The 12,616-nt window shown below is 49.3% G+C and overlaps 1 protein-coding gene and 1 pseudogene across 1 annotated transcript; one reads left to right on the plus strand and one right to left on the minus strand.

Moving 5' to 3' along the window:
* Nucleotides 1-1,979: 1,979 nt before the first annotated feature.
* Nucleotides 1,980-3,588, plus strand: CDRT15 (CMT1A duplicated region transcript 15). Its single transcript, XM_032279363.1, has one exon. The coding sequence runs from the start codon at nt 2,453-2,455 to the stop codon at nt 3,377-3,379; it is 927 nt and encodes a 308-aa protein (XP_032135254.1). The 5' UTR covers nt 1,980-2,452; the 3' UTR covers nt 3,380-3,588.
* A 3,403-nt stretch (nt 3,589-6,991) lies between these two features.
* LOC116552618 lies at nt 6,992-11,215 on the minus strand (annotated as a pseudogene).
* Between the last annotated feature and the right edge of the window lie 1,401 nt (nt 11,216-12,616).

Raw genomic sequence — 12,616 nt, forward strand, 5'->3', positions numbered from 1 at the left:
CCTGGGTTCAGGCAATTCTCCTGCCTCAGCCTCCTGAGTAGCTGGGATTACAGGCACGCGCCACCATGCCCAGCTGATTTTTTGTATTTTTAGTAGAGACGGGGTTTCACCATGTTGACCAGGATGGTCTCAATCTCTTGACCTCGAGATACACCCGCCTCAGCCTCCCAACACACTGTCTTCTTTTGAGAAGTGTGTGTTCATATCCTTTGCCTACTTTTTGATGTTTTTGTTTGTTTTTGTTTTTTCTGTAAATTTGTTTAAGTTCCTTGTAGAGTCTGAAAATTAGACCTTTGTCAGATGGATAGATTGCAAAAATTTTCTCCCATTCTGTAGGTTGCCTGTTCACTCTGATGCTAGTTTCTTTTGCTGTGTAGAAGCTTTTTAGTTTAATTAGATCTCATTTGTCAATTTTGGCATTTGTTGTGACTGCTTTTCGTGTTTTAGTTAGGAAGCCTTTGCCCATGCCTGTCCTTGAATGATACTGACTAGGGTTTTCTTCTAGAGTTTTTGTGGTGTGAGGTTTTACATTTAAGTCTTTAATCCATCTTGAGTTAATTTTTGTATACCATGTAAGGATGGGGTCCACTTTCAGTTTTCTGCATATGGCTAGCCAGTTTTTAAAGCACCATTTATTAAATAGGGAATCCTTTCCCCACTGCTTGTTTTTGCCAGGTTTGTCGAAGATCAGATGGTTGTAGATGTGTGGTGTTATTTTTGAGGTCTCTGTTCTGTTCCATTGGTCTCTATGTCTGTTTTGGTACCAGTATCATACTGTTTTGGTTACTGTAGCCTTGTAAGTACAGTTTGAAGTCAGGTAGCATGATGCTTTGTGCTTTGTGCTTAGGATTCTCTTGGCTATACGGCCTCTTTTTTGGTTCCATATGAAATTTAAAGTAGTTTTTTCTAATTCTCTGAAGAATGTTAATGGTAGTTTGATGGGCATAGCATTGAATCTATATATTAGCTGAGGCAGTATGGCCATTTTCACAATATTGATTGTTCCTATCTATGAGGATGGAACGTTTTTCCATTTGCTTGTGTCCTCCTTATTTCCTTGAGCAGCGGTTTGTAGTTCTCCTTGAAGAGGTTCTTCAAGTCCCTTGTAAGCTTTATTTCTGGATATTTTGTGCTCTTTGTAGCAATTGTGAATGGGAGTTCATTCATGATTTGGCTCTCCGCTTGTCTATTGCTGGTGTAAGAATGCCTGTGATTGCTGCACAGTGATTTTGTATCCTGAGACTTTGCTGAAGTTGTGTATCAGCTTAAGGAGTTTTTGGGCTGAGATGACAGGTTTTTCTAAATATAGAATCATGTCATCTGCAAACAGAGATGACAGCTCCATGCTGGTTACTGGCCTTGAAGACCTTCAGTGGGACAAGATGTGGAGGTGGAGAACAGTGATACTCATGATCCTGACCCTGCTTAGACTTAGGTGGATGTGCGTGTTTGTGCCTTAGTTTTTAACAAAAAAGTTTTAAAAATAAATAAATAATAGAAAAATGCTTGTAGAATAAGTTTATAAAGAAATATTTTTATACAGCTATATAATTTTTGTAGTTTTTGGTTTATTTATTTGTTTGAGACAGGGTCTCACGCTGTCACCCAGGCTGGAGTGCAGTGGTGCAATCACGGCTCACTGCACCTTCGACCTCCTGGGCTCCACCGATCATCCCACCACAGGACACCAGTACTCCGGACAGACATCAGACCCCAGGTAGACCCTGGAATCAAGGTGTAAACAAGGCCCCAACAACCAGGCACCAGATGAACACCAAGGCCCTAGGTGGCCAGCATGCCCAAGTTGAACACCAGACTCATGTGGACATCAGGTCGCAGGTAGCCAACATGCCCTAGGTAGATATATAGGGTCCAGGTGGAATTAGACCCAAGGTACACAGCCAGTCCCCAGGTGATCACTAGGACCAGGTGAGATTCAGGCCTTAGGTGCACATCTAGCCTTAAGTGGACAACCAGGCCCCAGGCTGATACCCAGGTGCCAGGTGATCACCAGAACCCAGGTGGACACCAGGCCTCAGATGAACAAGAACCAGAAGACCATCAGGCCCCAGCTGGATATCAGTCCTCAGGCGAACACAAGGGCCCAAGTGGGACATAGGCCCAGGGCAGACATCAGGCCCTAGGTGGAAATCAGGAGGACATCCAGCCTCTGGTGAACATCAGGCGTAGATGTCTAAGCACGCCCTGGCTGGACATAACTGTGTACAGGTAAGGAGTTGACCTGGGGGGAGGGTCAGCAGTCAGCAGCCCACTGGAGTCCTGAGTAGGTCTTATGGAAGGAAGGGGCCGACGAGACGGAATCCTAAAGAAGCTACCTCACTTCCTTGATGACAGACCCAAACAGAACTTAGAACTCTTGTAACCAGGCGCCCATATCCTAGAGTCAGCCCCGTAGCCAGCTCACTTGGTGGGAGACACTCAAGAGAGCAAGATGTTCTCATGCTGCATCCCTATGAATCGAGGCTCCTGCTTCAAAAATGGTGGGAGTGAGAGCCTTTTCCGTCGCTGCCGACAAAGGCTCATCCCTCACCCCAGGCAACTGTGGCCTTTTGGACACAGGCGCCCCCAGGTGCCACAGGGCAGTCCAGGGCAGACCCTCACAAGCCAGGTTTCACCAGAGAGCCCATCGGGGTTGCATCTGCATATTGTCCTTGTCCAGCTGGAGATGCCGGAGCACATGGAGGCAGAGGCACATGGTGAGGTGGCCTGCAGTCTGGAAGACTTTTTGGGGGTAGTGTTTTGGGGCCGGAATTCCTTTCAATTCAGTGAAGTTGTTTCCACATTGGTGACTCTTTCACCTTTTTCAGCTCCTGAAGTACGAGAACTTGAAATACAAGAACTTCCAGTACCAGCTGTCCAGCCAGAGCCAACTCTATCAGAGGAGCTCCCTGCAGAGACATCACAGGAGCTAGAGGCAGCTCCACAGCCCTCCTGCCCCGACGCTGGGGCAGCCAAGGACCATCCCAGCAAGGAGCTGCCTGACAGCCTGCCACCTGCTGTCACCACTGGCCTCAGAGAGGGGGTGGCCAGCGCGGCCCCAGCCAGCAGCTCCAATACTGCCCCTAGTCCTGGGCACGCTGGGAGCCATGGAGGCAGAAACCAGGGTGTGCAGCCTGGGCTCCTCTCCCTCGCTGGAGAGAGGCTTCTCTCATTCATAAGAGCCACAGTCCTGCTGCTGCAGGACCTCTTTCTTCTGCTGGTGCTGGTGGTATCTATCTGCATGGAGGAGGCACCTAAGATCAGGAAAAGCGGCCTGCGAGGAAGGGTTCCAGCAGCTCCTCCTCCTCCTGCCAGAGGGCCTCCTCCTCCAGGCATGGAGGTCTCTCCGCAATTGGGTATCTGGCCTGTTTGCCCCTGATGTCCTGCCCAGGGTGGCCTCTTTTTAACAGATGGGCAGCGGGTGAGGGAACCAGGGGGCGGGTCCAAAAGCTACCGAAACTAAACCTTCCAAACTATGTCCCGGGCTCTCCATGCGGCCACCTGCCCTGGCTTATAGTCATAGTGTTAGAATTAGCAGTTCATGAAATAAACTTTTAAATAAAGTTTGGCTTTTGGAAACTTCATGTCTTTTTTAACTCTCTAATGTTAGATCATACGTTTCAGACTATCCTGAAAATTGCTGATAGTTGTGTCTTTTTGTTGTGGTTGTCTGTGTGAATTACCATCGAATCAACTGTTACTGGCAACCTTTCAGGTATGGCTTTTAGAAGATCCAGACCTACTTTTGCCTGTTTTGAATCTCTGGTTTATTGTGCAGAGAGGAATAATGTAGATTCATTTCTCCAGCAGATTAATCACGTTTGCCATCAAGGACTTGGTATTGGAGTTTCCAAGAATTATGTGTACAAGTTGGTATGCTGGTACTTAACTAATCTGGGTGTCAACACAGAATGCCATAGACTAGATAGCATATAAAACTTATTTATCACAGTTCTGGAGATGGTAAAATCCAAGGTTAATGGTCACAGCTTCCGTGTCTGAAGAGGGGGGGCTTCCTGTGGGGGGGCTTCCTGGTTCACAGAACAGCCATCTTCTTACTGTGTCCTTACATGACAGAAAGGATGAGGGAGCTCCGGTGCTCCCTTTGATAAGGATACCAATCCCATTCATGAGGTTCCTGCCTTCACGAACTTAATGACCTCCCAAGGCCCCACCTCCAAATACCATCACACAGGGAATTAGATTTCAACACATGAATTTGAGGAGGAAAATAACATTTGGTTTATGACATCAGGTCACCCCGAGCCATATGCACTCACAGGAAATCTATAATCTATTAATTATTTCCTGGTCCCCTACGGATTTTTTCTCTTTTTTTTTTTTTTTTTTTGCTTTAAGAAAAATGATCTTTTCTGTGATCCATAAGTAAGAGTGGTTTCTCTCTCTGCCTTTTAACAAACCCATTGGGCTGTGACATTCTAGGGGCCCTTGGCTGGACAGTAAGACCTGAGTAGTCACAAACGGCAAATACAACTTCTTGGTCAGTTTGGAGTGAAAATAGTGACAGTCTGTCTTAGTTCGCATTCTAGCTACACCACTCCTTCACTGTCAAACCCTACCCCCAACTCAGGAACTAAGACATGAAACAGTAAAAACCAAGGTACTAGTATCCAGCTGACTCTTCTGAATGCCTTCCTACCTCCTACAACAATTCCAGGCTGAGCATAGGGGTCAAGAAGGTAGCAGGAACATGATGATACGCTGTGAACGTCAGCCAGGGATAAGACAGGGTTACCCACTGGGGCTAGAAATTAGGGAGAAGCTAAGTGCAAACCAGCCCTAGCCTCCAAGTCAGTGAGCAACGAGACTGTGACAAAAGCAGAGAGAGGAAGCTTGAGGTAGAAAGGCAGGGGAAGAAAGCAAGCACGGGGCGAGAAGAGACTGTGCAGTTAAAGAAGCCAATCTGATGGCAGAGGGAGACTGGTACTTAGAAGCTCCTTTGGTGAGAGAGAATGAGTAGAGGACACACAGAGATGGGTAACAAACCTTTAGCTGGTCAGAGCCATTTAAGAGGAATGGGAAGAGAAATCTGGCAAAAGGACACATTCACATAGATCCTATCCTCAAAGATGAACACACACAGACATGCCTCCATGTAGAAATATGCTCAGTTACACACATAAAAAACACAAATGTGAGGCCAGGCGCAGTGGCTCACACCTGTAATCCCAGCACTTTGGGAGGCCAAGGCAAGTGGATCACGAGGTCGGGAGTTCGAGACCAACCTGACCAACATGGTGAAACCGTCCCTACTAAAAATACAAAAATTAGCTGGGCGTGGTGGCGCACACCTGTAATCCCAGCTACTCAAGAAGCTCAGGTAGGAGAATCGCTTGAACCCGGGAGGCGGAAGTTCAAAAAAAAAAAAGATGCGTGGAGAGCAAGCATACACACAGACACAAACATATGTCTACACATGCACTCGTGCAGACATAAACATACACACTAAACATGAGATATATATACACACTAAACATGAGATATATATACAAACTAAACATGTACAAACATGAAAGCATTTACACACAGACACACAGACACACTAAACATGCACAAACATGAGAGCATTTACACATAGATATGCACCCTCACATGTACGCAAATGTTACATCCTCACACAGAAACCCACAGTCCGGTGTGCACATATCCACACAGCTACGCAGCCATAGAACTGACACAGACACACAAAAATAAAGGCCGGGCGCAGTGGCTCATGCCTATAATCCTAGCACTTTGGGAGGCTGAGGTGAGAGGATTGCCTGATCTCAGGGGTTCGAGAGCAGCCTGGGCAACAAGGTGAAACCTTGTCTCTACTAAAATACAAAAAATTGCCAGCCGTGGCAGCACGCGCCTGTAGTCCCAGCTGCTCGGGCGGCTGAGACAGGAGAATTCTTGAACCCAGGAGGCATACGTTGCAGTGAGCCAAGATCGCGCCACTGCACTCCTGCCTAAGAGACATAGCAAGACTCCATCTCCAAATACACACACACACACACACACACACACACACACACACACACACGCGCGCACATACAGACAGGCATGCACAGATGTATCTATACACATAGACATATATACTTAGCCATACAGATACATACACACAATTACAGATGAAACCACACACTAACACAAAGGTGACCAGAGTAGACAAATACTATGAGCTTAGTGGCTTCCCAGACCTTCATCTCCCTGCACTTGTTTCTCATGCGCTCAGCCAACTCCTGGCGAGGCTGTGTGAGGCAGGAGCAGAAGCTTCAGGGTCCTCACAGCTTTGTGAGGCAAAAGTCTGATTTCAGTCCTGGCCTCTGCCCCTCACCCACCACTGGGCTATTAATGCCCTGCCTGTAGGTGAGGAATTATGCATAGACTAGTCTTGGGATTTTTTCTAATTGGCTGTTTTTCTCCTTGGCACCCCCCACTCTTCCACTGCCAACAGCATACCCTCTGCAAGGGATACCTGAGAAATGGCTGTGAGTCTCCTCAGACAATAAGCATATCCTCTCACCCACAGCTAACTCAAGTGCCCATCAAATCAGAACCAGAATTATAAATAGTTATAACCACCTTACGATAATTGGCAACGTATGTACTATAACATTTACTGTACCATAAATGCATCTGTTTCTCTGGTTAAGCATCTCTGAGGTGGAACAGTGTTCTGTGTTTGCCAAGGGAGACAGGGCCAGGACCAGAACACGCAGGATATAGGGGCAGGAGGTGGCATATCGTGGGGTTTCTAGTCAACCTGCTGGGCCCAGATCCTTCATGAACAGTGGGCTGTCGTGAGAAGCTTGCCAAGGTAGGCATATTGACTAGAGTTGGACTCTCCCCATCCTTAGCCCTGTGGTCCTTTGGCCTCAGCCATAGGCGCTCAGGGTCATCTCAGGGTGGACAAATGTGTCAGTGTCTTTGGCCTGACCTGATACTACCTGGGAACCCAGGCTGCCGGGGCAGTGAGCAATCTGCTTTCTCAGCCAAAGGGCTCTCCAATCAACAGCATTGCTTTTTCTTGCCTTTGTAGATCTGTCTGAGGTTGTCGATGAACTGGGCAAATTGCAGGTGGCCATCTTGGGGCAGCAGGACAGTCTCCCAAGCCTTGCTTAGAAACTCAATGAACTCTCCATACTGGTGAGGGCTGATGTGTGTTAGGTGTGAGAGTATGGTGTTGACATAAGCCTTGAGGGTGGCATCAGAAACTGGCTCAATGGAGCTTTGTCAGTGGATATGAGCTTTCCAGAGCTGTGGCAGTCTGGGTTGCCGGCCAGGCCAGGTGCAGTCACTGTGCAGCCTGCATACAGGATGTCTGAAAAGCACCATGGCAATGTGTACACTCTTCACCACCAGGAAGATGAGAACTGCCAGCCCCTTCTTGCCTAGAGAGTGGCTGAGGGCACAAGCCCAGAGCACATCATTGATAGCTGGGTGGGTATCCTAGTTGTTGCCCGGTTAAGATGGCTCATGGCCAATGAGGCCAGCTTGAAGGCAGGGAGTGTGTAGCCACAGAGCTCCACGTAGCAGGCAATGGTGAACAGCTATGAATGGGTCATGCCACTGGCAGCAGCATCAGTGGCAATCTGGTAGGCTGCCTCAAAGGCAACGTGGTCTTTCTCACAGAGTACAAGAACTGACAGGGAACAGCTCTGTGGATGCTTCATAACACACAAGGCTTGGGAGACTGTCCTGCTGTCCCAAGATGGCCACCTGCAAGTTGCCCAGTGGGCCAGTGTGAGAGCACAGCTAGCCAGTTCCTCCCGCTGTGCATAGTTAAGACTGAGGCGCAGGATGGTAATGTGGGACATGGCTGTGGCAGCTACACTACTAGTAGTCTCAGTAGTGGGGAAGAGTGTGTTCCAGCTCTGCAAGTTGCTCACTGGGGCCCGCACACCTGTCAGGGAGAGCATGAGCTCAGCAATGGCCATCTGGGTCCTGATTCAGGTCTGCACAGATTACCACGTGGGGTTGAACTTAGCCAGCAAGGACGAGTTCTCCTTCCTCCTCAGCAACCTTGAGATGATCTAAGGCAAACCAGAGCAAGGGAAGCATCCTACATGGCCAGACTCTATTTGGGGTCTCTTCCTATCCCTTCCTTCCCCAGGTCAGAGGGTTGAAAGTTTCTGCAGGTGTTCTTAGCCCATCACAAGTACGGAGCAAAAGAGTCTGTGGTTTACTTGGCCTGAGGCCAGGGATGCAAAACTGCCAGAGGTTCTAGCTGAAGTGGGGCCTCTCAGGGTAGAGTCCTGTGCTGGGGCTTTGGGCTTAGAAAAGGTCCTGAGTCTCTAAGGTGTCTGGGGTTTCTCACAAGTATGGACAGGGGCAGGGAATAAACCACCAGGCCCACTACCTCCCAAGGGTGCACTACAGTACTGGAAGCTGAAAATTTATTCTCTCAGACACGTCTCTGATGAGAGGGTCAAAGTGCTGCTGACATCAGCATACGGTTCAAGCAGTGAGGACAGAGCTTGGGCTGGCTGAACAGAGGCCATCTTCTCCCACCAGCAGCCCCATCATTTCTTAGGCCACCAGGAATAGGAATATGAGAGCTCCAAAGATTTACTGTCCTGTCCCAAGAGTAGGCCTAGAAACTCCTTCCTCCCCTGGAGGCAGACGGAGGTGGAAGATGCCCACTCCTGCACCACAGGTCACCAACCATCGTACCATCTCTCAGCGTCTCCACTTAAGGGTCGGTCAGGTCATCTATATCACCTGTAACCCAGGTTCCAGGGCCAGGTTGAGCAGGGTGCTGTCGGGACTACTGTCAGTGGGAGTAGCAATCCCGAATGCATTTTAGGCCAGTTTGAAGGTGAGGCAGGAAGAACAATGTGTTTCTCTATTGCTTTCAGAATTTTTCAGAGCCTGAAAGTGTCTCCTTTGGCAGCAGTCAGCACGGTGGAAGCCAGTTCATGCTGCTATGATTCCAAGTGTCCAAACGTGAACCAGCGAGGATAATGGCTGGACACCATAAACACCATGAGGTGAGGGAGGGATGTGTCACCTGCACAAGCTAAGTTTTCTAAAACCAGTAACCTCATGACACAGTAACCTATAAACTGGCTAATTTATAGGCCAGGTCTGGATCATGAGGCAGCAGAGCTGAGAACAAATACTTGGCAGAGGCACGCAGGGAAATGCTCTCTCAGTGGATGACTTCTCCCAGACCACTGAAAGGCCCCCTTCCAGCAGTAAGATGCATTGTTTTTGCAGTGTTTGCATTAGCTCATCATCCAGCTGCAGCTCTTGAGGTTGGCTCAGGAGCTGCTCATCATTACGGCACACCTTGTTCCATGTATAGAGACCTTCATGCATTACCCTCTGTTGACCCAGGCCCACTGATGCTCCAGGGCCAATGACAAGTAAGACACACTGCTGTTTGGGGAGCCCACAACCACCGCTACATGTTGGTACACAGGGTGTCTGTTTTCATTCATATCTGGCATCTCCAGACACCCGTCATCATTCAGGAGGCCGGCCTCAGTCAAAGTGAGAAACAGGCAGCCAATGGAATCCGGGAGTGGCCCACTCAGCCCTCCAGGTCTGTGATGGTTGTGGTTCCTCTCTGCAACACTTCTTTCTTCTGATGCTTGCAGATTTTTAGTTGCCAATGCTGCAACCTCAGAGTATTAGTAATGGCCACTGTGAGCCTGAGGACCTCTTTTAGATAACCATGGGAATACAGGGTGTCAGCCCGAGCACAGGCTATAGGCACATGCTCAAACCACAGTGGCTGACCTTGGGAATTAAAGAGTAGCTTTCACTTTTCCGCTGGCAGGCAGAAGCGGTATAAACATCACTGCTGATTATACACTGTAGGTGGCTGCCCTGCCAATGTCATTCACAGCCCTCAATGGCTCTAGTGAATACTGTTTGTTTCAGTCTGGATAAGGAGTCTGGGCTGTGCATGGCATTCTGGGGAAGTACACTGGTGATGCTGGGCAGCTCATGTCCATAGTTCCCATCCTCCAGGGGACAGGCATCCAGGTTGCTCCACACCTGCAGCTACTACAGCCAGTAGGATTTCTCCTCCAGTTTGCAGTGTGGACTTAAAACTATGCACATCCCTAAAGCCCCTAGCTCTAACCTGTGGCTCAATGCAAGACTGCCAGAGAAACCCTGGCTTTAGGCAATCTACTGCTCTCCTCATGGGACCTTTTAAGGATTAAATACAAACACAGTGAGGACACTAGCACTGTGGTTGGCGTGCGATATTTTTTAAACTTCTGCACTGATCACGGAGGCTTGCTGGTTCCAAAACCTGTACTTGGTATCTGGAGGAAGTAAGCCTTGGACTTTTGCCCCGTGACTGCTACCACGTCCTGCAGACAGATGACGGACACCACTAATGAACCCCAGCACCACCAATTCTCAGCTGGGGCCTGGGCATCACAAAGCAACCCCAGCCCAACCCTGCTGGGCTCAGGGGGAGACAATGACTCACTGCTTACTAGACTTTGAGGAGAAGCCCATCTACCACCATTCCATCAAGGCAGAGGAACACACAGAAGCCCGAAAGCAAGCATTAACTACCTAAGGAAGGACTGAGAGTCGGGGATGGGTCATGACTGTAAGACCCCTCTGGCCCCGAGGGACAAGCCTGCCTCATTGTGGCTAGTTGGAGGTGGGTCACAGCTGGGACAGCACAGTCCTTTAGAGTCTTGTGGCTCCAGGGAGTCTCTCTCCTCCTCCACCTGCTTGTCCCTGTCCCTTTACCTTCACGTCCCACAGTCTTGGTGGGCAACACGATGCCTGTCTGCATCTCACAAGTGAGAAACAGAAACACAAACCAATCTCAACAACAAGAGGACACTGCTCACTCAAGGACAAGGAGTCTTTTCTGTCTCCCACCTCCCCTTGGGGTTGAGTCAGTGAACAGGAGGTTGGGCGTGGTGTCTGCTGCGCCCCACACACTGAGGAGCTCAGCTTCCGCACTGACTTTGAGTCAGGGCAACTTTCAAAGCTCCACAGTGCCAGACTCCACACTGCCCCAGCCTGGGCAAAAGCCACTTCTCCATCACCCCCACCTGTGGACGGGGCTGGCTCTTCCAGGTCCTTTCCTACAATGACATTCCCTGATCCTGCTTCACACTGAAAACATAAACGCTGTGGAAGGCGGTGACGCTGACATCCAGGTGAGGACTGTACCATCCATCAGGGCAGTCTCTGGTGGCTGATGGACCAGTTTCTCGAGCCTACACCTCATACCTGGCAGCAGCTCCCACAAGTCCTACTTAGCCCTGCTGAACTCCCCTGAGCTCACACTGGAGCCTGGTGGCTTCCACCTGTAATCCCAGTTACTCGAAAGCTCAGGTAGAAAGATCCCCTGGGCCCAGGAGTTCAAGACTGCAGTGAGCTATGACTGTGCCACTGCACTCCAGCATGGGTGACAGAGGAAACCTCTACCTCTAAAAAATAAAAAATGAAAGAAAAAGGCATCCAGATTCTCATCTAGGAGGGAGACAGAAGAAAATGTGACAAAGAGGAGAAGGAAACGTGACGACAGGAGCAAGAGACTGTAGTGGTGACAGTAAAGGGCCTGAGCCGAGGAAGGCAGGTGGCCACTGGAGTCTACAAGCAGCAGAGAGGGGATTCTCCCCCAGGACCTCAGGAGGAAGCTGCTGCGCCCAAAGTGGTACTCATTTTGGACTCTCAACCTCCAAACCGATCACAGAACAAAGATGTCTTGTGTTAAGCAACTAAGTTTGTGGCAACTTGTAAAAGTGGCCACAGGAAATAAACACACCCCCCATGTTGTGTGTTGTGACCGGCTCCTCCCATGAAGGAAGCCACCCTGGAGTTCGAGTCTGACACACTGTGGGCAGATGTTCACGCGTGACTGGTCCATGCCTGTGTGTGGGCTGGACCAGCCCTCAGGCCAGTACACGGCACAAGGTGAAGGACACCTCCTTCCTAAGGTCCCTGCGCTGCTGACCTGCATCTCCGAGATCCCACCAGTGCAACTGCTCCCCAGGTTCAGAGAGATTTCCCCACCATAAAGAATATATCCTTCCTGGCCAAAGAAAAGATTCTTCTGAAAAATGATCTTGCGGAGGCCAGAAGAGATTAAGACACTAACATATTTCATTGCCTGCCACAAGTGGAGCCCTACGTGGATCAGCTCATCAGACTGTTTTTGGACATGACATATTTCCCAGGAATGCTCCAGGCAAAAGACATGGCAGGTGGGGATTTGAGTAGAGGGCAGAGCACGGGGACGCCTTAGAGGTGAGAGTGGAGGGGATGTGCCCCTGGGGGACTTTGCAGTCTGTCTCCATGCTGCCAGCCATGTTTGTGCAAGTGTCTGAGCATTGCACAAACATGTTAACACACTAGCACCAGCCATTTGGTTTTGTTTTTTCAACCCTGCCATGGGTTGGTAAGGCATGCCTATAGTCCCAGCTACTCAGGAGACTGAGGTGGGAGGATCACTCGAACCTGGGAGGTGAAGACTGCATTGAACTCAGACCACTGCACTCCAGCCTGGGCAACAGAGCACGACTCTGTCTGAAAAGAAAAAAGATCCCAACAATACTCAAAGTTTAACTGGCAATAAAGCCACATAAACTGACTGTAAAAGCACATCTTGGCGGGGTGTGGCAGCTCA

This window comes from Sapajus apella, unplaced genomic scaffold (assembly GCF_009761245.1).
Source record: "Sapajus apella isolate SASKATOON/1434 unplaced genomic scaffold, GSC_monkey_1.0 scaffold12, whole genome shotgun sequence".
In the NCBI taxonomy this organism is placed as follows: domain Eukaryota; kingdom Metazoa; phylum Chordata; class Mammalia; order Primates; family Cebidae; genus Sapajus; species Sapajus apella.

What these genes read in the sequence shown, in the direction of transcription:
- CDRT15 (XM_032279363.1), top strand. Translation starts at nt 2,453, where the DNA reads ATGTTCTCATGCTGCATCCCTATGAATCGAGGCTCCTGCTTCAAAAAT.